Consider the following 25,904-nt stretch of genomic DNA (forward strand, 5'->3'; position numbering starts at 1 on the left):
ACTCAATAGAGATGTGGCGCAACGTGCGCAACATGGGTTTCAAAATAATGTTAAGGACAGTCTCTGGGTCTCAAAAAATCAAATCAAGGCTGCATGAGCCAACTGGGTGGGTCAAATGTAACTATAGGGCTCCATAGAAACAGTCTGTAGCATAGACATGTCTATTCAGTCACAGTATCGTTCAGGCATTTTACCTTTGGTGGCTCTCTCCGACCTTCTAGGAGGATCACAAGTAGTAGGGGGCTGAGAGTCAATAAGTTCACAGTAGCTCGGAACAACTTGTGGGTGGGACTCAATCGGCGCACATTGGCTAGGGACAACTTGTGGGACACCTAGTTGCATTCAAGGAACGAAAGGCCAGTCAAACGGGAACATATTACCTGCAGTTTCCATGGGTGACTCCAGTCTTCCCTCAGAGGGTGTCTCATCTGGAATGGTTTCCTCTCTAGAGTCCTTCAACAGGCAAAGTTTCAGCTGATTACGGTGTACCACCTTGGTACTCTCTAAGTTTTCTTTTCCAATCTCGTAGATTTCTATTTCTGGATGAGGAATGGCTTTCACAGTGTACGGCCTTGGTTCCCAATAGTCATCTAGCTTGCTGGTTCTGTGGTTCTTCTTTAACCAGACTTGATCTCCAACTTTCAAAGGTTCAGCATTGGCATTGGAATTATAGTCCTCTTCTTGTCTCTGACGTACGACTTTCATCCGGTTCTCAACCATTTCATTGGCTTCATTCAGGCGACGCTGATGCTCTGCTACCCAGTCTGTACGTGGTAGTGGATTGATGGTATCGCTGACTTGAACTTCCATAGCTATATCAGACGGTAGTTTGCCTTGACGACCAAACATCAGGAAGTATGGAGTGTATCCGGTGGAACAATGGACGGTATTGTTGTACAAATAAGTTAGCTCTGGAAGAAGAATGGGCCAATCTGCTCTTCGATGAGTAGGCACAGTTTTCAGCATTTCTATCAGTGTCTTATTCATTCTTTCGCATAGTCCATTGCATTGTGGATGGTACGCAGTTGTTCGTAACTTCTTACAGCCATAGAGGGTGCAGAACTCTTGAAACAATTGTGACTCAAACGCAGACCCTTGGTCCGTGAAAATCTGTTTGGGATATCCATAAGGTAGAACAAAGGTTTTCCAGAAGACTTCAGCTGTGGTCTTGGCTGTCAAATCCTTCACGGGCATTGCTACAACAAACTTTGTGTAATGGTCAATGATGGTCAGAGCATGGGTGAACCCAGTTCTGCTTGGCTCCAGCTTCACATGGTCAAGTGCAACTAATTCCAGCGGCTTATGACTCACAATAGGATGTAGTGGCGCTTTCTGGCCAGGTTGCTCTCTTCGGCTCACTGCACAAGAAGTACATTCTCGACACCATTTTTCAATGTCCTCTCTCATTCCAATCCAGAAGAACCGTCTTCTTATAGTGGCTTCAGTCTTTTGACACCCAAAATGACCAGACTGGTCGTGATAAGCTTCGAGGACTATGCTGGCGTCCTGCCGGGGCACCACAATCTGATTCACACATAAGTGATTGGATCTAGAGTGCGTCTGTATAGCTGACCCTTCCCTATGAATAGCCGTCTTCTCTGCCTTAACAGTTTAACCAACTCTGGATCGGCACTGATACGCTGACTCCTGCTGAGTTTTCTTCCAGATTGAAGAAGGGTTTTTAAACTTTCCAAGACTCTGCTTTCTTTCTGGACCTGAGCCCAATGTACTTTCTCTGTTTGTAGATTAAGAGGCACATGTGTAGATGGGGGCGGGGTTCCTCTCCTTGTTGTCATGGCATTTTGGTTGGTAAATTGTGCATAGAAAGCAGGCATTTCCACCTCTTCCCAATTCTTTTCATCTCTGTCCACTTCTTCTACTGTAGGCAGCCGGGACAGTGCATCTGCAGTCACATTCGATTTTCCTGTTCTGTATTTGATAGTAAATTTGAAGTTGGCTAGTCGGGATGCCCATCTTTGCTCCAAAGCTCCCAGCCGAGCGGTGTTTAAATGAGCCAGGGGGTTGTTGTCGGTAAAGACTACAAATGAAGTGGCAGTAAGGTAGTCCCGGAACTTCTCAGTAATGGCCCACACGAGTGCAAGTAATTCCAACTTAAACGAGCTGTAGTTATCATCGTTTCTTTCTGTACTTCTAAGGGCTCGACTTCCATAAGCTATCACCCTTTCTTTCTCATCCTGTACTTGGGAAAGCACAGCACCCAATCCTTTCTTGCTGGCATCTGTGTACAAATGGAAAGGACGGCTGTAGTCTGGGTAAGCCAACACGGGGGTTTCAATTAGCATCTGTTTGAGTTTAATAAAGGAGACCTCTTGAGCTTCAGACCAGAGTATCGGCACATTCTTCTGTAGCTTACGATTGGGTTGGCCTCGTAACAATTCCTGTAGGGGTGCTGCAATTTGGGCAAAGTTCTTTATAAAGCGGCGGTAGTACCCCGCAAATCCAAGGAAACTTCTTACCTCCTGAATGGTGGTAGGGGTCGGCCAATCTTTCACTGCAGCCACTTTGTCTGGATCTGGGATGACTCCTTCAGCGCTGACAACATGTCCCAGGTAATGCACCTTTGGCTTCAGCAAATGGCACTTTGACGGCTTGACTTTTAAACCGTACTTGATGAGGACATCCAACACTTCTCCCAGGTGCTTCAAATGCTCTTCATATGTCTTAGAGTAAACAATGACGTCATCTAGATACAAGAGAACCGTTTCAAAATTCTTATGTCCTAAATAGTACTCCATCAGTCTTTGAAATGTTCCTGGGGCATTGCACAGCCCAAATGGCATACTGTTGAATTCGAACAAGCCCATTGATGTGGTAAAAGCTGTCTTTTCTCGATCTTCAGGGGCCATTGGTACTTGCCAGTATCCACTTGTCAGGTCCAATGTGGAAAAGAATACGGCTGACCCTAGCGCTGTCAGTGACTCTTCGATTCTTGGTAAAGGATAGGCATCCTTGTGGGTGATATTATTTAGCTTCCTATAATCAACACAGAAGCGAATGTTGCCGTCTTTCTTTCTTTTTTTTTTTTAAATATCCTTTTTATTGTCAGTTTTCACATTTTCTTACAAACATTTCACGTAAGAGTTACATCATGAGTGCGCAGCACTCAACTGTCATGGGATTAACTTTTGATTTAGATTCAACATAACATATAAACACACCAACATAGAAACATGGCATAATTGTCGATCTTCAGATGGACCAAACAAACATGACTCCCCCAACTCCAACACCACCTAGATCATCAATGAGTTTCCACTCATCCTTTCTCCCCCAGCTGGCTCACAGTTGCATCCTCCCTAAACCGCCTGCCAAGAGCTGCGTGCAGTACCACTTTGTGTACTGGAAAGGCCTAACAATTTCCGCTATTTCGGCTGTTGTACATTGCGTTTCTATAAATACTTGCCACTTATCAAATAGCTTCTTGGTTCCCGTTTCCTTCCGCCTTTCCACCTCCACCCTCTCAAGAACCAATAACTGTTTCAGCCGTGACACAATCATTTCTAACCCCGGCGTGTCTGCCTCTAACCAGTGACTCAGGAGGCATCTCAAAGCTACCAGTAGAATCGTGTGCACCAACACGGGAGGTGATCTTACTCCTCGAGCACCCTCTTCCTCCGGCGGCCGCGCTTGATGGAATAGTAGCGCTTGAGGCGTCATTGGGAGATTCGTTTTCCAATTGTCCTTAATATATTTCTGTACCATCCCCCAAAATCGTTTCGTGTGTACACACCCCCACACTCCATGCCACAAATTCGTCAGTGGTGTATTGCACTTGGGACAACTTGTAATGCGATCAGGGAAAGATTGTGAGGGCAAGATATTAAAACCATATATAGCTGCATGCATCAACTTGAAATAGGTTTCCCTCCAGCTCTCATTTATCACACTCTTCCGTACCGTCTCCCAACCTCCCAGTATGGTCTCTCCTATATCTGGATCCTGAGTCCACCGTTCCCAGCTTTTAAAACTAATCCTTAATTGCGGACGAACAAAACCCTCTCTCAATGCTCTATACATTCCTGAAATGGTCGCCCGCCCAGTTGTTGGACCTATGACCTCGTCCAGAGTGTGCGTAGTAGCTTCCTTACTCAAATCCCTGAGCCTGGAGGTACAAAATGTTCGTACCTGAAGTACTTGCAAAAAATTGACTCTATATATGGGTCTGAGTTTAGCGGTGATTTCCTCCCCAGTTAACCACCTCTTTTCCTCTGTATGCATGAGATCCCCTGCGCTACCAATGCCTACCCTCCCCCATGAGGCAATTCCGTCCCCCTTGTCCATTCCCGGTAAAAACTCCGGGTGGCCGCTCAACGGCATATACTTCGATAACAGGTGGGGTAACCCAAACTGCTTACGTACCACTTTCCAAGCTAGAACTGTATCTCTCAATACAATGGAGGTTTTGAGACGGCACGGAAGAGAAGCGATTCTACAATGTAACAAAGCTTTCAGGTTCCAAGGTGAGGCATACTCCCCTTCCAGATCTAAATTGGAGTAATTACTTGTTTCATGAAGCCAATCTACTACATGACGCATAAGACAGACCACGTTATAACCCCTGACATTCGGAAAGTTCACACCCCCTTCTTGTTTGCCCATCATGAACTTGGTGAGTGCTATGCGCGGCCTTTTTCCTGCCCATATAAATTTAGTGAATGAAGCCGTCAATTTCGAGACATCCACATGCTTCAATAAGAGAGGTAGCGTTTGAAAGGGGTATAGCATTCTAGGAAAACTAACCATCTTGATCAGATGACATCTTCCCAAGAGGGACAACGGCAATTGGCCCCATCTAGTGAGTTCCGCTTGTATTTTTTTAATTAACGGGGGATAATTTAGGCCATACAGAGTGTCTGGTACCCTCCCTATTTTGATACCCAGATAGGTAATGCAGTGTTCCACCGGTGATATCCCGCAACCCAAGGATTGCCAAAAGGTCTTTGGCAATGGCCTGCCCAACTCCAGCAGTTCGCTCTTAGCTATATTGACTTTGTATCCCGAGCACTGCCCAAATTCCTTCAAAAATTGAAAAACCTTCCCTAAATGCTCCTGAGGGTTTGACATAAAAAGTATGACATCATCAGCGAACAGGGCTAATTTCACTGCACAAGATCCCACTTGAATGCCTCTGAACATATCCGATTCCTCCAAGAATCTGGCCATAGGTTCCAGTGCTAGATTGAATAGCAGGGGCGACAAGGGGCAACCCTGCCGTGTTCCTTTATGTAATTGGAAGGGATCTGATAGGAACCCCGAGGAGTGAACACGTGCTTGCGGGCTATTGTAGACTCCCTTCAGGAAGACCCGGAAATCTCCCTGAATGTTCATTTTGTCTAGCACCATCCCCAGCCATTCCCATTGTATGTTATCAAAGGCTTTCTCTGCGTCTAGCGCTAAAAGTGCCGGCCTGGTACCTGGCTGGGGATCGTGCCTGACTGTTTCTAGCACCGTCAATACCTTACGTAAATTTGTCACTGCAGCCCTGCCCTTTACAAAGCCTACCTGAGATTTTCCCACCAGTATGGGTAGATACATAGCCAGTCGATTGGCCAAAATTTTTGTGAGCAATTTCTGATCTTGATCTATCAGCGAGATGGGGCGGTACGACCCCGGGTCAAGAGGATTCTTCCCCTTCTTGGGTAGCACCTTTATATGCGCTACCTTGGCCTCTGCTGGTAGAGCTCCCGTTCCTAGTAAAGTATTATAATATGCCACCAAGGTAGGGCTGATTTCTTCTCTCAGAGATTTGAAAAACTCCCCTGTGAATCCATCCGGACCCGGGGCCTTTCCGTTAGATAATGTTTTAATGGCGCTCCAAACTTCCTCTAGTGTAATCTCCGCGCTCAAATGACCATTCTGCTCCTGGGTAAGCCCTGGCAACTTCACCTTCTCCAAAAATTCCCTCCCTTTTTGGAGATCTATGGGTGTTTCTGAGTAAAGGGCTTGGTAATATTTACTTAATATGGTATTGATTTTTTTTGGGTCCGAGGTAGGAGTTCCGTTTGATTCTTTAAGTGTTGAAATGTGTGACGGTGCATACCTCCCCTTTGCTAACCGCGCTAATAATTTGCCCGCCTTATTGCCGAAACGCATTAAATCAGCATCAAATTGGGACCGGTAAATACTCTCTCTTTTGTCTAACCATTGATCAAACTGTCGCTTGGCTTCCTTCCATTCCTCCCCCAATAGCATTGATGGCGAATGTAGGAATGCTGTGTACGCACGCCGTAATCTGTCGCTCGCTGCCTTGTATCCTTCGGTCGTCCTACGTTTAAGATTAGACATATACTGCATGATTTTCCCTCTTATTACCGCCTTGGCTGTACGCCAATACAATGACGGTTCCGAGCGATGCGCTACATTATCCCCATCGAATTCCATCCACCACCCCTTAAGCTTCTGTGTAAAGCCCTCATCCTTTGCCAGAAAAGCGGGAAACCTCCAGATAAAATCCGTTCCTCTAGCTACTGTGTCGGCCAAGGTAATGGTAACCGGAGCATGGTCCGAAATAACTAAATCTTCAATTGTCGCTTCACGTAAACGTCGCGACATTGCGTCACTAACTAACAAATAATCAATACGCGACCATGACTGATGAACATGAGAGAAATGTGTATATTCCCGCGCATCTGGGTGTAAACTCCTCCACGCATCTATTAGGGCCGTGTGTCTTAAAAAGTCGGGCAAGATCTTATCTCTATTTCTCTGCGAACTAGTCCCTGCGCTCCTATCCTCCTTTGAAGACCTTACAGTGTTAAGGTCTCCCCCTAAAATCAAAAACCTAGTGCGATCCTGCTGGAGTTGGGTTTCCAAGTGACCAAAAAAACCAGTGTTAACCGTATTTGGGCCATACACATTATAAATACTGATGGTTTCCCCTGCATGCTCCATCACTAGATGGATCCAACGGCCCTCGTCATCCCGTTCCTGGGACACCAGCGTAAACGCAAAGTTTTTATGTACCAGAATTATAACTCCCGCCTTACCCTCCCTTGCCGACGAGCCAAAAACCTGACCCACCCAGAACTTTTGCAAATACTTAAACTCCGGCTCGGTTAGGTGAGTTTCCTGCAATAGGGCCACATCAGGATGCAATCGTTTCATGTGCCTTAAAAGTTTGGTCCGTTTCTGTGGGGATCTCAGCCCTTTAACGTTCCAAGAAACTATTTTCATGTTATTGGACCGTGTTTAAGATGAGCTAAAGTGCCTAAAAGTCGTGTGGAGTCCAGGGAGTCAGATCCGTCTTTTCCCAAGAGCCATGTACACACATTAACATTAACATCATAACCAAACCCTGGCTTGTAAGCCAGAACCAACAATGCCAACCATCCCTTACCTAACAAAATCATAAAATCACCTGCGGCAAGGGTTAGCATTCCCTTAATACCCACTGGTGTATGTGACTTCACTTTTTTCTGTTATGCCAGAACGCGCCCCTCCCTCCCCCTCCCCCCCAGCCTGCCTATATGGCTCCTTCCATGAGGAAGTAACACCTGCCCTTGCCCCCTCAGTACCTCTTTGTCACCTGCGCACCCTTATGTACCTTCCCTTATCATTACTTTAACAGCCTAGAGTCCGTTAGGATTGCATCCTCACATTTCCCTATGAACCTTGCTTCGCTTCAAGGTTTCCCTACCTCCGTGCCCCCTATCTCCTACCACAATGTCCCTCAGTCTGTCATTGTAACAGATAACACTAATCCCTTGCGTGGGGGAGGCATTGTATAACTCCCGTTCAATCCCGCCCACCAGGGACAATCTCAGATCCTGATCTAACTCCCTCACAAATATCTTGCATTGAAAAAGCAGGGAAATATCAGAATGCATATACTTCAACCTTGATAACATTGTAACATTGTAACAATAGGTCAACTATTGACCGGTACATAGTGCTGTTTAAGACTGCAAAATATCCCCCTCAATAACTTTCAGATTATCTGTAAACTTATCTGTATCTGGTCGGAATCTGCAATTGGTCTACAGCGTCCACAAAATCACATCAGCTTAAATAAAATGCGCCAAAAAGGACTTCGTCCGTCAATCAGGAGACGTGGATCGGGTGCGGTCCCGTGTTCGCCTCTGCGGCTTCGGAGAGTCCCCTCTATTTCCGGCTCGACCCCCCCTGGATCTTCCAGGTGTGGGCATTAAGGCTTCTGCCCAGGTACGCTCCATATTTAGCCGGTGCCTTTTGTCTTCTCTTGACTTGCGTTGCGGACTATGTACTGGACTGTGACGCTCCTCTTGCTGTGATCTGTTCCCACAAAGCTCCGCAAGTGCGTCCTCCGCTTCCTGTGGAGTGGTGAAAACCTTGTTCCGCCCGTTCTCTTGAAACACCCGCAGGGTGGCTGGGTACTGCAGGCTAAAGCGTATTCTCGCTTGGAACAGCGCGGTGCAGATCTTGCTGAAAGCCCGCCTTCGTTTTGCAACCTCCGCCGAGAAATCCTCAAATAGTAGCACTTTCATGCCCAGTATTTCCAAAGGACGCGATCTGCTGCGGAAAGCTTTCATGAGTGCCACCTTGTCATTGTAATCCAACAGTTTGAAGATCACTTGTCTGGGACGATGTGAATTATGGTCAGCTGTTGCTGGGAGGTTTCTGGGGTCCGGCCCCACTCTATGCGCCCTCTCCACCCGGCAGGGACGGGGGAGACCTAAGGCTTCCGGCAATGTCCTCTCACACACTCGCTGCAAATCAGCAGATATCACCGCTTCTTTCAGCCCCACCAGTCGCAGGTTGCTCCTCCTGGAGCGGTTCTCCAGATCCTCCACCTTGTCTCCCAACTGCGCAGTAACAGACAGCACCCCTTTGAGTTTGGATTGCAGGCGTTCATTTTCATCCTCCAACAGCGTCATACGCTGTTCTAACTCATCAGCTCTGATAGTGACTTGTGCCAGCTCCGCATGCACGCGGTTTAGAGAATCTTGCACCGTTTTTTCCAGCGCCTTTTGCAGGTCTGGCGCTATCTGTTTGGCTACTTCACGGGCCAGGGTTACATAGTCAATGGCTACTGGAAGAGCGGACAGTACATGCTCTGCCGGGCTTGAAAGCTGGGACTGATGGTGCTGCCGCTCATCTTCCTGTGTGTATAGCAGGGTCGCAGTGGCGGGAAGCGCCGCCATCTTACCTCCCTTTACCACGGCCGCGGCTGATTCCTCCATGGCTGGCTTCTGCGCGCTTCTGAGGAGGTACCTGTCCATACAGGCACCACCGATGATGTTGCTGTGTGCAAGGCTGGTGACTTCCCCGCTGATTATCGTCGCCGTAGCGACTATTGCGAGCTTACAGGCTGGAAGGGAGCGGGAGCTCAGTCACTCGCGTCCTGCATCCCCAGCGCCGGAACCGGAAGTCGCCGTCTTTCTTTCTAACCAACACCATGGGTGCAGCCCAGGGACTGTGACTATCCGGTATGACATTTGAATCTTTCATTTCTTGAATCAACTTCTTCACTGGTTGGTATAGAGATGGAGGTACTGGACGGTATCTTTCCCTTATTGGTGGGTGTGAACTAGTTGGGATGGTATGCTGGATGACATCCACTCTTCCAAAGTCTATAGGGTGCTTGCTGAATGCTTGGTGATGTTCTTTGGCAATTTTCAGGGCTCCATCTTTCCATTCATCTGGAGTGTCTTTGTCGCCAATATGTATTTCTTCCCACCATGGAGTATCAGGGATTTTATCAGGACAGACTTCTGTTTGGGTGGTATGTTGCGTGGCAGTGACCTCTAGGTTCAAGACGTCTTGAAAGGTAATTCTTGATAGCTTGGCAACTGACTGGCATCGCCATAATCTAACAACTTGATCGCTGACATTTATCAGACGTATGGGTGCTCTACCCTGGGTGACAGTTACTAGGCTACTTGCCGCAATCACAGACTCATTCCCTTCCACCAATACTGGTTCCACGAAGGCTTCATAATTTTGACCACGCAGACCCATTCGTGCCCTGCACCATATCATAGTCTCTGTACCTGGTTGCAGCAATATTGGTCGTCTGTCACTCACTCGGACCTTGCAAATTTCTCCATCTGGGTTGGCAAATTTCTGGTGTCCATGCAACAAGCGGAGAGTTTGCTGGATTACTCTTCTTTCTGACAATGGGGCTAAGCCCAGATCCTTCTTCAGGGCCACCATGAGTTCTTCAAAACAGTTCTGCAGCACATTCATGCCTAGGACCACTGGGGGAAATTCGTCTTCATGAACGTCAACCACTATCAGGCCTTGTTGTGGTAGTTCGGTCTGTCCAACTCTGACTGTTGGCTCCCAATATCCTTGATGGGGAATGTTCTGTCCATTACTGGCTATAACATTAATTCATGTTTGTGGAGGTTTCAATAGCTGATCTAGCTTCCAATGTCGTTCATAATGTGACACTTGTATTGTTGTCACCTGCGAACCGGTATCTAGCAATGCTGCAAACGGGATTCCATCTATCTGGATAGTGACCACAGGACAGCGCCCAATGTATCGGGGAATCCACTCTGACTGATCTGGACCTATGCTCTCTCCTCCCAAGGGTTGGTCCTTGGCCTGGGGAGATTCACATTTAAATGCTGGCATTCTCGCTCAATGTGACCACTTTTCCTACACCGCCTGCAAATGGGTCTTCCTTGGGAATCAAACTGGTCAGTGGGCCTTCTCCCAAAATTTCTATAACTGTTCCCACCGGGGCTGTAATGTTGCCTACCTCTGGGAGACCAGCGATCTTCATCTTGTCGGCGTTGCTGTTTAAGTTCTCTCAGCTCCCGGTACATTTCTGTCAGATCTTTAGCCAGTTCTGCAACCTGCACTTGCAACTCCTTTGCCACATCCTGCACCTGTGTCTGATCGCACTGCGTGACAATTTCGTTGATGCCAGACATTGGCGCTGCACCGTTGGGGTTCTGTTCAGGGCGGGTTTGGACTGGGTTGGACTCTGATTCGGTCCCTAGGACTCTGATGGCCATCTCTTTAAAGTCTAGGAACGAGCTGTCAGGGTTCTGCAGTGCTAAGATTCTCAATTGCGTCTTTGTAGCTTCTTTCCTTGCTCCTTCAACGAATTGATCCCTCAGGGCTCTGTCTGTATTCAGCACTTCATGTGGATCCACTTGTTTAATAGCATGCAACGCTTCCTGCAAACTGAAGGCAAAATTACGTAACGACTCACCAGGCTGTTGCTTCGTGCCAAAGAACCGCATCTTTAGTTCAGAGATAGTCCGGGTATCAAAGGTAGTGCTCAGCCGCTCAAAAATCCGTTCCACTGTCCGTTTTTCAGTGTGAGGCCAGGTCTTCACCTCCCTCAAGGCTGCTCCTCCTAACTGACCGATCAGCATTTCCACTTTTTGCCCTACGGTAACCGGGTACAGCCGGAACATGGCTTGCATCTTCTCCTTGAAGTCTCTCAGGCTGATTGCATCTCCATTATAGTTGGGGAGCCAGGGCGCTCCAAAATAATACGGCATCGTTATTGGCATTGCGTGCGCTGTGCTGGGGGTCCCACTGCTGCCAGGCAGTTCATGATCTCCCTCCATCGACATCTTATCAGAGACCTTCCGGTCGTGCAGTCTTTACTTAACAACAGTCTGTCCCTGCAGACAATACGCAGCAAGAAAACAGTGCAGTCATCCACTTACTGTCACACACACAGAGCGATCTCACAGTCCTGCGCTCTCCAAGCGAATCGCGGCTTCCTTCACAAGATAGCTGCCGCAGGACCACCTGTTTAAGGTCACACCTCGTGGTACATCCTGTTCGTGACGCCAATTTGTGGTAACGCGGGCGCCGAGTCGCGGTGGGCAGGGCTCTCTGAGCTGAAGTTGGTATTCGCGCCCTTTGGTCACGGTGGCGCACTTTCTCTCGCCCGCGCCTCGGGCCGCAGAACCAGTGAAATAAGTGGTGCTTGTAGGATACACTGTTCTCTGTCCCCTGGGATGTTATTTGGTGTGCCCTGAATAAGGATGTTCGAGGAGACAGGGTTCAATAAACTTTCACAGTAGTTTTACTGGGCACAATATGCTTGGTGGTTACTTTTGTTACAGAGGCAATGTCTTTAAGTAGTATAAACATATCACAGGGTATTGCAAATGGTGGTACCTGCTTCACCTCCCTGACTCTGTCTGTAATTCCTCCAAGTGTGCTGTGAGCTCTGCTCCTCTTTCTTCTCTATACTGTGCTGGAAGGTGCGCTGCTGACTGTCCCAATCCAGTTGCACTATCACAGAGGAATGGTGTCCCTTGGGGATTCTAGGCTGTGTCCAAGCTCCTTGCTTTGCTCTAGGCACTCTCAGTAGTGTCCAAGCTCCTTGCTTTGCTCTAGGCACTCTCAGTAGTGTCCAAGCTCCTTGTCTGGCTTCTGTACCACAGGCAACACACACTGACCTGCACTCCTTTCACTTCCACATGGCTGTAGCTGATCCTCTCACAGAATTCCTCTCAGTTCCACATGTCTGCTTCAGCATCTCCCTGAATCCATCTTTAGACACTGACTTGTCTGCTCTCCTCTGCCTGCACGCTGCTGCACACTTCTCATCACTTCTGCACTGCTCTGCTCCACACACTGCACTGGGTGAGGTTTGTTCCTGAGTCCCCAGCTAGCTACACCCCTCCCCTCTCTCTGGAGAATACATCTTAAAGGTGAAGCAGACCATTTATGTTTCTGCTGAGTCATATAGGGAAGTGAATTCAGTACCAACCATCATTACAGAATAAAGCACATTAAAACCTGCATACTAAAGCAACAGTATAATGACAGTAAATAAACAGCAATTTTCCTGGGTATCACATATGTACTCTCGACTTGGCTGAGCGTGCAGGTGTTTTTAATGGGGAGCAGGGAGAAAGCCGATGGTGGACTTTTCTGGTGGCGGCTTATCAACAACTAATGAACAAAAGGATCGGGCATGTTGAAATTCAACATGCCCGACACTTCACTCCCCCGACATCTACCATCTGGGAGAGTCAGGACGCCACACATTAGATGGTCAACCCGTCCTGCCGAAATTGGCGGATTTGGACCACATACATCTAATGCGTATGGCCATCGTAATTCAATACGTAAAAAAATAAATTTGCCTCTATATGAAATCAGAGACATTTGAATGTACAGTAAGTATGGAAGCCATAATGGCTCAATACAACAGGGAGATGTAATATGGCATGAGGCCTAATGCTTATGCCAAGTGCATGATGTTGACTACGCTGCTGCATGGAGGCACATGGAGTACCTTCAGGTCCATAATAAGGAACCATATAGACTCTATATGCCGCCATACATCCCTAATATCCCTTAAAGCTCACCTCACACTCTCATATTTGGAGGTTGATTCCATTTAGTCTTGCAAACTTGCTGTATTACGTTTCATCTGTCGGTGACCAGTGTCTTTCCATAGACATTAATGCAACAGCGCCGCCACCTGCTCGAACTGCAATAGACTTGAACTGCCCGGACTGGCCACAATTTTTCGAGGAATGACAAAGGGATTCAAAGGACACCAAAGAGAGAATCCCTGTGTCATGCTCCTCCCCCTCGGGTCCTGCACTAGACATAACACAGTTCTATGAGGCTTTGTTCAGTTAAATACGGCAATATATAGATCTCACAATGTGCCTGGGGCCACAAAACAAATTGTGCTTAAGTAATTTATCTGAATCTAAGACCATTAGAGGCGAGACTTGAAGCTCCTGGGCCCCAATGCAAAAATGTTAACAGGATCCCTGACCTATAGTTCCATGTGCCATTTATAATACTGGTGTCTACTTATGTGGGAGAGTGCCCCATCAGGAACCAGGTGCAACTGCCACTCCAATATTTATTTTCTTGAGTATTGGCTGCTTGGCTCCACTGTAAATCAGCTAGAAACAGATAAAACAGACACGGCGCCACATGGTGCAAAATAAAAGCGATAAAAACCAAGGGGCAAATGGAGGGAATTTGCTCACCTAGGGTCGTGGACACCGGTTAGGATGTCGTAAACGTATGAGAGCTGCTGCAAGGTCCGTGCACAAACAAAGCAAGTTTGTTGTCAAGAGATACTGCAAATCCAACGGAGAAAAAGGGGACCAAAACGGCGCTGCTCAGAATGGATACCAGATGAAAGGAAATTGTGAATAAATAGTAAATTTATTAGGAATAAGGTAGGCTACGCGTTTCGACGCCGGACTGGCGTCTTCATCAGGCCAATGCACACAGTGCGGTAGTTGCACCTTTATATACATGGAGGAATTGACAAAAGGTTGGCTAAAAATTAGTGAAAAAAACCGCCAAACATAGGCGGGTCAGAGGTCAGACAGAGCGTTTACCTGATGTTTACAAACATATTTTAAGATTTACATAAAAACATAATGACATAAATGTATTAAAAGATGCCTCTATGGAGAAAAACACAAATTGAACCTTTTATGAAACGTTGACATTTCTAAGGAGAATGTGTATCTCAAGAACGGCTGGTGACACGCAGAGTTTGAAACGCACAACAGTTCAACATGTGGGAAGTGAGCCGCACGATGGAACGCAACAAATAGGTAGGGTCGATTTGTGAATGAATGGACTCTGGAACACACCAGGACCGCAAACAGTGGGTCACGTGGGGCAAGGAAAGTGACCACAAAACATCTGGGACATGCACCGTATATTGGGCTGCAAGACTGCAAGGGCGATTGAACCGGAGCAGGGTACGTAATTCAAAAAAAATAATATAAAAAAAATAAATTTGTATTTCGGACCGTATTAATATAAAATATAAATTGATGTGATTTTATAGGATAGAAAAAGAACGTGAAAAGGAAGGATAATGAAATTATATATATATATAAGAGGAAAATATAAAAATGAAAATGAAATAAAAATAAAAATAAAAATACAAATACAAAAAGAAAGAAATGGGAAAAGAGAGATGGGGGGGGGGGGGATTTTGGGCGTGGATGGTACTGTGATAAAAAAAGAAAAGAACCTGAGGGTGTAAGCATACTAGCATTGGATAGTCAAAAAACATGGAAACATGACAGGGACATGAGGCATTTTAATCTAAGGACGTTTCTATGAGGTCATTCAGGCCATTAGGGTGCAGGGTTTCCAATTTGAAAATCCAAAAATTCTCTCTCTGTTTGAGTTTTAAAAACCTATTAGGGATATCCACTGGGATCTGTTCGATCGGGGTAACAACTAAATCATCAAATTTGCAGTTATGTTTGAGGGCACAATGACGTGACACACTCTGTTTTAAAAAACCTTGCTTGACATTGGATCTATGTTTGTTAATTCGGTTTCTTAACGTTTGGGTGGTACGACCTACATATTGCAGGTTGCATGTACACTGCAGTAGGTATACAACATAAGTGCTGCCACAATCTAAATGACTTTTGATAGGATAGTTTATATTGGTTTTTAAGGAATAAAATTGTATAGATTTCTTTGCGATATTTTTGCAGCACAGGCACCTAACATGATCACATGAAAAAGAGCCATTTTTCGTTAAAAGATCCACAGCCTTCTTTTTGTTACTATGTAGCTTGCTGGGCCCCCCCCCCATCTCTCTTTTCCCATTTCTTTCGATTTTTATTTTTATTTTTATTTCATTTTCATTTTTATATTTTCCTCTTATATATATATATAATTTCATTATCCTTCCTTTTCACGTTCTTTTTCTATCCTATAAAATCACATCAATTTATATTTTATATTAATACGGTCCGAAATACAAATTAATTTTTTTTATATTATTTTTTTTTAATTACGTACCCTGCTCCGGTTCAATCGCACTTGCAGTCTTGCAGCCCAATATACGGTGCATGTCCCAGATGTTTTGTGGTCACTTTCCTTGCCCCACGTGACCCACTGTTTGCGGTCCTGGTGTGTTCCAGAGTCCATTCATTCACAAATCGACCCTACCTATTTGTTGCGTTCCATCGTGCGGCTCACTTCCCACATGTTGAACTGTTGTGCGTTTCAAACTCTGCGTGTCACCAGCCGTTCTTGAGATACACATTCTCCTTGGAAATGTCAACGTTTCATAAAAGGTTCAATTTGTGTTTTTCTCCATAGAGGCATCTTTTAATACATTTATGTCATTATGTTTTTATGTTTTTATGTAAGTCTTAAAATATGTTTGTAAACATCAGGTAAACGCTCTGTCTGACCTCTGACCCGACTATGTTTGGCGGTTTTTTTCACTAATTTTTAGCCAACCTTTTGTCAATTGCTCCATGTATATAAAGGTGCAACTACCGCACTGTGTGCATTGGCCTGATGAAGACGCCAGTCCGGCGTCGAAACGCGTAGCCTACCTTATTCCTAATAAATTTACTATTTATTCACAATTTCCTTTCATCTGGTATCCATTCTGAGCAGCGCCGTTTTGGTCCCCTTTTTCTCCGTTGGATTTGCAGTACCACTGTAAATCAGTGATCAGCGACTCCAGCTAAGGCTTCGTTCACATCTGCACTAGGGCTCTAGCCCTGACGGACACAAACAAAAACCATAGGTTTCCGTTTCCACCACCATTGATTTCAATGGTGACGGATCCGGTGCCAATGGTTTCCGTATTGATTCCATCAAAACGACGGAACCCTTGCAAAACGGAGACAAACGGAAACCATTGGCACCGGATCCATCACCATTGAAATAAGAAAACAACTGATTGGCCGGCTCCCGGGAGACGGACCCCGACACATCAGCTATTGATGGCCTATCCTGAGGATAGTCCATCAATGTTTAGGGACTGGACAGCCCCTTTAAGCCTACGATGTAGCAGGCTTAGGGGGCCCATGAGACAGGATCACAGATTGTGTGATCCTGTCTGCTGGGCCCTGTATCTAAGTCAATCACATGGTAGGCTTAGATACATGGCCCATGTGTGATCCTGTCTGCTGGGCACTGTATTTAAGCCTACCACACGGTAGGTTTAGATACAGGGCCCGAGTACACAGTAATCTTATACTGTATAAGATTACTGTCTGCTGGACCCTGTATCTAAGCCTACCTTGTGGTAGGCTTAGATACAGGGTCCCACAGACAGTATCACACATGGGCCCTGTATCTAAGCCTTACACATGTGTTACTAATCAGTTTTTTTGTGTCTTTTCTTACAGGTTCGGTCGTTGGACTACGTAGGATTCCAGGTCTACTTCGATGACGGCTTTTTTTATTATCAATAAAATGGATAACGAGGGTTGTGTGGGGTTTTTTTTTCAATAAAATATTTTTTCTATGTCTTTGTTGGTTTTTTTCATACTATATTACTACCGCCTTAGTAATGGCCGCCGGCGGATTGACAGCATCCATTGCTAAGTACCGGTACAGAGGCTAACACTAACCCCCTTTATTACCCCGGTACCCACCGCCACCAGTGCTGCTGGGAAGAGCCGGGTACGATCCAGTACTTGACCATCTGTAGTGATGGCCGGGCAATAGGGCGGCCGCAGGCTGGTATTATCAGGCTGGGAAAGGCCAGAAACAGCGGCCCTTCCCATCCTGGTAATGCTGCCTGCTGCTGCTTTATTGTATCTGGCTGGTTATGAAAAATGGGGGGGACCCCACGTCATTTAAAAAAAAAAAATTGGAAAGAACGATGTGGGGTCCCCCCCCAATTTTCATAACCAGCCAGATACAACACAGTAGCAGCAGGCAGCATTACCAGGGTGGGAAGGGCCACTATTTTTGTCCTTCCCCAGCCTAATACTACCAGCCTGCGGCCGCCCCGATGCCCGATCATCCCTACAGATGGTCGGGTACTGGTTCGTACCCGGCTCTTCCCAGTACCCCTGGTGGCGGTGGGTACCGAGGTAATAATGGGGGTTAGTGATAGACTCTGCACCTGCTAACATTAAGCTGCGCCTTAGTAATGTAGGTTGTCAATCAGCCAGCGGCCATTACTAAGGCGGTGATAATAAAGTTTAAAAAAGTACAAGCACATAGAAAAAATATTTTATTGAAATAAATAACACAACCCACATTAACCATTTTATTGAGAATAAAAAAAATGCCGTCATAGAAGTCCTCGAATCCGAAGTCCAACAACCGAACCTGTAAAAAAACACAAACACACAAAAATAATCAGTAACACATAAAGAAGCAAAATTATTATTCTTACTTTTCCTGGGTCCAGCGCTGGAGCCGCAATGTCAGCGAGCTGAGCCCTGTATCTAATCCTATCATGTGTGATACTGTCTGCTGAGCCACTGTATCTAATCCTATCATGTGTGATACTGTCTGCTGAACCACTGTATCTAATCCTATCATGTGTGATACTGTCTGCTGAGCTGTGTATCTAATCCTATCATGTGTGATACTGGTTGCTGAGCTGTGTATCTAATCCTATCATGTGTGATACTGTCTGCTGAGCTGTGTATCTAATCCTATCATGTGTGATACTGGTTGCTGAGCTGTGTATCTAATCCTATCATGTGTGATACTGTCTGCTGAGCTGTGTATCTAATCCTATCATGTGTAATACTGCCTGCTGGGCCCTATATCTAATCCTATCATGTGTGATACCTTCTGCTGAGCTACTGTATCTAATCCTATCATGTATGATACTGTCTGCTGGGCCTTATATCTAATCCTATCATGTGTGATACTGCCTGCTGGGCCCTATATCTAATCCAATCATGTGTGATAATGTCTGCTGAGCCACTGTATCTAATCCTATCATGTGTGATACTGTCTGCTGAGCTACTGTATCTAATCCTATCATGTGTGATACTGTCTGCTGGGCCTTATATCTAATCCTATCATGTGTGATACTGTCTGCTGAGCCACTGTATCTAATCCTATCATGTGTGATACTGTCTGCTGAACCACTGTATCTAATCCTATCATGTGTGATACTGTCTGCTGAGCTGTGTATCTAATCCTATCATGTGTGATACTGTCTGCTGAGCCGCTGTATCTAATCCTATGCATAGTTTATAGGGTCGTAGTGCTATAGATATACTGTCTCCTATACACACACACACATTTTTTGGGGGGGACATATGTATTGGGGCTATTTCCTCTGACATTTTAAGTCCTTAGTAACGCCCCGGCTGCTAGTGCTGCATTGTTGGGTCACTTAGGAGACCCAGCGATGCAGCTGAAAGCTACGGGCCAACGGCCATGAGGAGTTTGGGGGAGGGGGCCCAAGAAGAACCTTTGCATCGGGGCCCATGAGCCTTTAGCTACACCCCTGACTGTGTACATACATTACATTACTTATCCTGTACTGATCCTGAGTTATATCCTGCATTATACTCCAGAGCTGCACTCACTATTCTGCTGGTGGAGTCACTGTGTACATACATTACATTACTTATCCTGTACTGATCCTGAGTTACATCCTGTATTATACTCCAGAGCTGCACTCACTATTCTGCTGGTGGAGTCACTGTGTACATACATTACATTACTTATCCTGTACTGATCCTGAGTTACATCCTGTATTATACTCCAGAGCTGCACTCACTATTCTGCTGGTGGAGTCACTGTGTGCATACATTACATTACTTATCCTGCACTGATCCTGAGTTACATCCTGTATTATACTCCAGAGCTGCAGTCACTATTCTGCTGGTGGAGTCACTGTGTACATACATTACATTACTTATCCTGTACTGATCCTGAGTTATATCCTGTATTATACTCCAGAGCTGCACTCACTATTCTGCTGGTGGAGTCACTGTGTACATACATTACATTACTTATCCTGTACTGATCCTGAGTTATATCCTGCATTATACTCCAGAGCTGCACTCACTATTCTGCTGGTGGAGTCACTGTGTACATACATTACATTACTTATCCTGTACTGATCCTGAGTTACATCCTGTATTATACTCCAGAGCTGCACTCACTATTCTGCTGGTGGAGTCACTGTGTGCATACATTACATTACTTATCCTGCACTGATCCTGAGTTACATCCTGTATTATACTCCAGAGCTGCAGTCACTATTCTGCTGGTGGAGTCACTGTGTACATACATTACATTACTTATCCTGTACTGATCCTGAGTTATATCCTGTATTATACTCCAGAGCTGCACTCACTATTCTGCTGGTCACTGTGTACATACATTACATTACTTATCCTGTACTGATCCTGAGTTACATCCTGTATTATACTCCAGAGCTGCACTCACTATTCTGCTGGTCACTGTGTACATACATTACATTACTTATCCTGTACTGATCCTGAGTTACATCCTGTATTATACTCCAGAGCTGCAGTCACTATTCTGCTGGTGGAGTCACTGTGTACATACATTACATTACTTATCCTGTACTGATCCTGAGTTATATCCTGTATTATACTCCAGAGCTGCAGTCACTATTCTGCTGGTGGAGTCACTGTGTACATACATTACATTACTTATCCTGTACTGATCCTGAGTTATATCCTGTATTATACTCCAGAGCTGCACTCACTATTCTGCTGGTGGAGTCACTGTGTACATACATTACATTACTTATCCTGTACTGATCCTGAGTTATATCCTGTATTATACTCCAGAGCTGCAGTCACTATTCTGCTGGTGGAGTCACTGTGTACATACATTACATTACTTATCCTGTACTGATCCTGAGTTATATCCTGTATTATACTCCAGAGCTGCACTCACTATTCTGCTGGTGGAGTCACTGTGTACATACATTACATTACTTATCCTGTACTGATCCTGAGTTATATCATGTATTATACTCCAGAGCTGCACTCACTATTCTGCTGGTGGAGTCACTGTAAATACATTACATTACTTATCCTGTACTGATCCTGAGTTATATCCTGTATTATACTCCAGAGCTGCACTCACTATTCTGTTGGTGGAGTCACTGTACATACATTACATTACTTATCCTGTACTGATCCTGAGTTATATCCTGTATTATACTCCAGAGCTACACTCACTATTCTGCTGGTGGCATACATTACTTATCCTGTACTGATCCTGAGTTACAGCCTGCATGATACTCCAGAGCTGCACTCACTATTCTGCTGGTTGACATTGGAAACATGTAAAAAGTTTGTTGACAGACGCAACCCTAATAGTTTAGCTGAGCTCCTATATTGATTTAATAGGAATGTCACTATTTACTGACAGCAAGCAGAGATATAGTGGAATTTATAAAAAAATAAGTATATTAGAAAGTGGCATAACTGCATTATACAGTGATTACGCTTCATTTAAATATAACCGTTAAATCCCTTTGTTGATGATGAATTATATTTTTAGCAGGAATTATAAACGCTCGGAATCTCTTAGATTTGGATTATGATTCCTTCGTGTCGACAGGTCTAGATCTGAGAAATATCATTACACGCCGACCGTCTTTTGTGTCTGTTTAATATGACAAATGACCATAGATGATGCGGTTCATGCTCCTGTGTCACGGTATTACATGAAGTGAATGATTCACATCACTGGGAATCTTGTCGCCGTGGGATAACTGTTGTCATACAAGTCCGCGGTGGTTTACTGGGACATGCACTGGTGTCAGTGAGAGATGATTCCTGTCGGGGTTCAGCCGCGTCACTGTACCGTCGGCTGATATTAACTGAAATGTTTGTGTTCTCTGTCACTAAGCGTCGGGAGCCGGGATGACACATAATATCCAAGCGGTTCCTCCAATTACAGGTGAATGAATACGTCTCCCCGGCCCTAACAATAGGGATCTTATCGTCATTGATGCCTGAAACATCTGATACTGCTCAATTCTCCTGGGCATACTGGGGCGCTGTAGTTTTCTGTCATGCAATATGGCGCAAAATTTACCGGACATGCGTCAAATGCACAAAATATGGGAATACGCAGTGAATGGGGATGTTGCAGCAATTCCTACACTAGACCAGGAGCAGCGCTGTGTCAAGGAAGCTTTATTTATAAGGCCTGCAGTCTTGGTATCACTGGGGTTGTCAGCGCTTGGACCGCCACCGATAAATTAACATACTAGTGTATTGCAATATATAGTCATTTTTACAGGCAGGGCTTAACAGGAGATGAGAAAAGGCAGCCATGGGGGCCTTCATTAGGCCCCTGGGCTGCCATGACAACCATCGGCACTCCTCGATCACTTTGCCGGGTTGGGCGATGAGCTATCAGAGGCGGGTGCCCCCCTCTTTTTAACGTCTTAGATGCTGCGATCTTGATTGATCGCTGCATCTAAGAGGTTGAACGGCCAGGAACAGCGTGATCGCTGTTTCTGGCCGTTAGTCCTGGGTGTCAGCTGTAATACACAGCTGACACCCGCCTGCTCCAAACATCACCCTCCACACCACGACATGCTATTACGTGTAACATATTTTTTTTAGTAAATACTTTTATTCCCCATGAAATTGCAATTCTAAAGCATTTTTTCTTAGAACTCTGCATTGTGCCGTTCCTCTGTTATTCCTCCAAGAAGTTTATAAATAAATTAACAACTGGGTGTTACCATTCCTTGTGAAAAGGGCGTGTCCCTACACAGGCTCACTCTGCTGCACTGATTGGACAGTGTCAGACTGTATAGGGACACACCCCCAACTGGTAACACCCAGTTGTCAATTTGTTCAAAAACTTCTAGGAGGCATAACAGAGGAATGGCACAACGCAGAGATCTAAAGAAAGAGGCTCCAGAATTGTTATAACATGGGGAATACAATTGTTTACTAAAACAGAGGTGTTAGGAGAGAGGACATGTCCTCTTTAAAATGAATATATATATATATATATTTTAGTAATAAAACATGGTTATCATCATTGGCAATGTAGCCGCAATATTTTGTTCCTCCTGGAAATTCCTTAAAGGGGCTTTCTGCTTTGGACAATTCCTTTTCACTAGAAGGGTCCCAGGAATCAGCTGTAGTCTGTGGGAGAACTTGGCAGCCAGTTTCAATTCCCCAACAGTGCCTCCACAGGAGAAATGAAGCATTACATGGTGCGCACTGAAATCAATGGACAGTCCCAATGTACAGATGTGTCTGGTCCTCCAGGGTGAGAGACACTTTATTGCTGGTCTCTGCTTCTCTAATTCATTGAGCTCCCAAATCCCTTCAGACCCAGAGAGAACACCCATGCATATCCAAAGACAGAACTGAGCACCCCTATACCCCTGCACCCAAATCTGCTGTGTTAAGGTGACCTCTAGTGAGACCCCCTGCACCAAGAACCTCTGTACCTAAAAAGCCTTCTGCCCCCAGATGTCCTGCACCAAATACCTCTGCAAACTGATGCTTCAGCACCCTGAGATCCCCTACATTACCACCCGGCACCCAGAACCTGCACCCTAAACCAAAAGCACCCAGATAGATGCTGAACCCATAAGTATGATCCCTCTAAGAATGTTCTCCATACGGATTCCCCTGCATCCAGATTTTCAGCATCCTAAAGTCTTCTGCACCCTGATCCCCCGTCACCCTACCAGCCCCTACAATAGTATCACCCTGCACCAGGAACCTCAACACTTTGAACCTCCTGCACCCAGATAGATGCTAAGTCCAGAATCTGTACTGATCACCCACCCTGCACCCTAAGAGCCCTCTCCATACTAAACCCCCTGGATCCAGGATCTAAGCACCCTATAAGCTTTCTGCACCCTGACCCCCTGCACCCTACCAGTCTCTACAATATTATCACCCTGCAGAAAGAACTCTGACACCCCTGCACCCTAAGAGCCCTCTCCAAACTGACCCCCCTGCACCCTACCAGTCTCTACAATATTATCACCCTGCAGAAAGAACCCAGACCCCCTGCACCCTAAGAGCTCTCTCCATGCTTATCCCCCTGCACCCAGGATCTCAGCACCCTAAAAGCCTTCTGCACCCTAATCCCCCTGCACCCAGGATCTCAGCACCATATAAGCCTTCTGCACCCTGATCCCGTAGACCCATTATCTTTGTACCTGAGCCTACTGTACCCTAAAAGTCCTGTGCAGAGTCACCCCTTGCCGCCAGGATGTGTGCACCCTAAAAGTCCTCTGCATAGACACCCCCTGCCCCCAGGATGTGTGCACCCTAAAAGTCCTCTGCATAGACACCCCCTGCCCCCAGGATGTGTGCACCCTAAAAGTCCTCTGCATAGTCACCCCCTGCCCCCAGGATGTGTGCACCCTAAAAGTCCTCTGCATAGACACCCCCTGCCCCCAGGATGTGTGCACCCTAAAAGTCCTCTGCATAGTCACCCCCTGCCCCCAGGATGTGTGCACCCTAAAAGTCCTCTGCATAGACACCCCCTGCCCCCAGGATGTGTGCACCCTAAAAGTCCTCTGCATAGTCACCCCCTGCCCCCAGGATGTGTGCACCCTAAAAGTCCTCTGCATAGACACCCCCTGCCCCCAGGATGTGTGCACCCTAAAAGTCCTCTGCATAGTCACCCCCTGCCCCCAGGATGTGTGCACCCTAAAAGTCCTCTGCATAGTCACCCCCTGCCCCCAGGATGTGTGCATCCTAAAAGTCCTCTGCATAGACACCCCCTGCCCCCAGGATGTGTGCACCCTAAAAGTCCTCTGCATAGACACCCCCTGCCCCCAGGATGTGTGCACCCTAAAAGTCCTCTGCATAGACACCCCCTGCCCCCAGGATGTGTGCACCCTAAAAGTCCTCTGCATAGACACCCCCTGCCCCCAGGATGTGTGCATCCTAGTCTTCTGCACCTCAGACCCCCATCTGCACAGACCCCTCCCCCGCACACAGCCCCCTCTCCCGTGCCCGGACCCCGTGCTGTATACAGGAGCCGCTGGGCCCCCCCTCCTGTATCCCGTGTCTCCGCAGTGCTCGCCCCCGTGTCCTGTGCCTGCGCTCTGCTCCGTTCTCCCGGTGCCGCCTCTCTTCCCGGTGATACAGTCTCCACACAGCTCCCCAGCAGTGACCAGCCCCGGAGTCTCCCGTCCTCTCCCCGCTGTATCGTACCCCGGAAGATTCCGCATCCGCCCCCAGTCCTTATCCGTTGCTGCGGTGTCCCAGCCTTCTCTGCCCCGCTCTCCCGACCGCCGGGCCCGGTAATGGGGCCCCCAGCGGGCCCCGGGCTGCTCCTGCTCCTCCTCGGATCCCTGCGGTTCTCTGCTGCCAAATATGTACGGGGAAACCTGAGCACCAAGGAGGTAAGAGGAGCCGCACCGAGCACCGCCGTTATATCTATATAGCTATTATATCTATATGTATCTACTATATTATCTGTATCTATATTATCTATCTATCTATCTATCTATCTATCTATCTATCTATCTATCTATCTATCTATCTATCTATCTATCTATCTATCTATCTATCTATCTATCTATCTCATATCTATCTATCTATCTATCTATCTATCTATCTATCTATCTATCTATCTATCTATCTATCTATCTATCTATCTATCTATCTCATATCTATCTATCTATCTATCTATCTATCTATCTATCTATCTATCTATCTATCTATCTATCTATCTATCTATCTATCTATCTATCTATCTCTCTATCTATCTATCTCTCATATCTATCTATCTATCTATCTATCATATCTATCTATCTATCTATCTATCTATCTATCTATCTATCTATCTATCTATCTATCTATCTATCTATCTATCTATCTATCTATCTATCTATCTATCTATCTATCTAATATCTATCTATCTATCTATCTATCTATCTATCTATCTATCTATCTATCTATCTATCTATCTATCTATCTATCTATCTATCTATCTATCTCATATCTATCTATCTATCTATCTATCTATCTATCTATCTATCTATCTATCTATCTATCTATCTATCTATCTATCTATCTATCTATCTATCTCATATGTATCTATCTATCTATCTATCTATCTATCTATACAATATCCACCTATCCACCTATCTATCTATCTATCTATCTATCTATCTATCTATCTATCTATCTATCTATCTATCTATCTATCTATCTATCTATCTATCTATCTATCTATCTAATCTATCTCATATCTATCTATCTATC

At 45.7% G+C, this 25,904-nt stretch overlaps 2 protein-coding genes across 2 annotated transcripts in view; one reads left to right on the top strand and one right to left on the bottom strand.

The window, feature by feature from the left end:
- The window catches only part of LOC142662229 (uncharacterized), a 69,978-nt gene that overhangs the window by 17,088 nt on the left and 26,986 nt on the right, over positions 1-25,904 (bottom strand). The gene's annotated exons all lie outside the window — the stretch shown is intronic.
- The window catches only part of TMEM145 (transmembrane protein 145), a 47,123-nt gene continuing 45,839 nt past the window's right edge, over positions 24,621-25,904 (top strand). Inside the window, exon 1 of the mRNA XM_075840323.1 lies at positions 24,621-25,039. Within this exon, the coding sequence (XP_075696438.1) occupies positions 24,941-25,039 (99 nt within the window). The 5' untranslated portion in view covers positions 24,621-24,940. The remainder of the gene's footprint in view (positions 25,040-25,904) is intronic.

This window comes from Rhinoderma darwinii, chromosome 10 (assembly GCF_050947455.1).
Source record: "Rhinoderma darwinii isolate aRhiDar2 chromosome 10, aRhiDar2.hap1, whole genome shotgun sequence".
NCBI classification, from domain to species: Eukaryota; Metazoa; Chordata; class Amphibia; order Anura; family Rhinodermatidae; genus Rhinoderma; species Rhinoderma darwinii.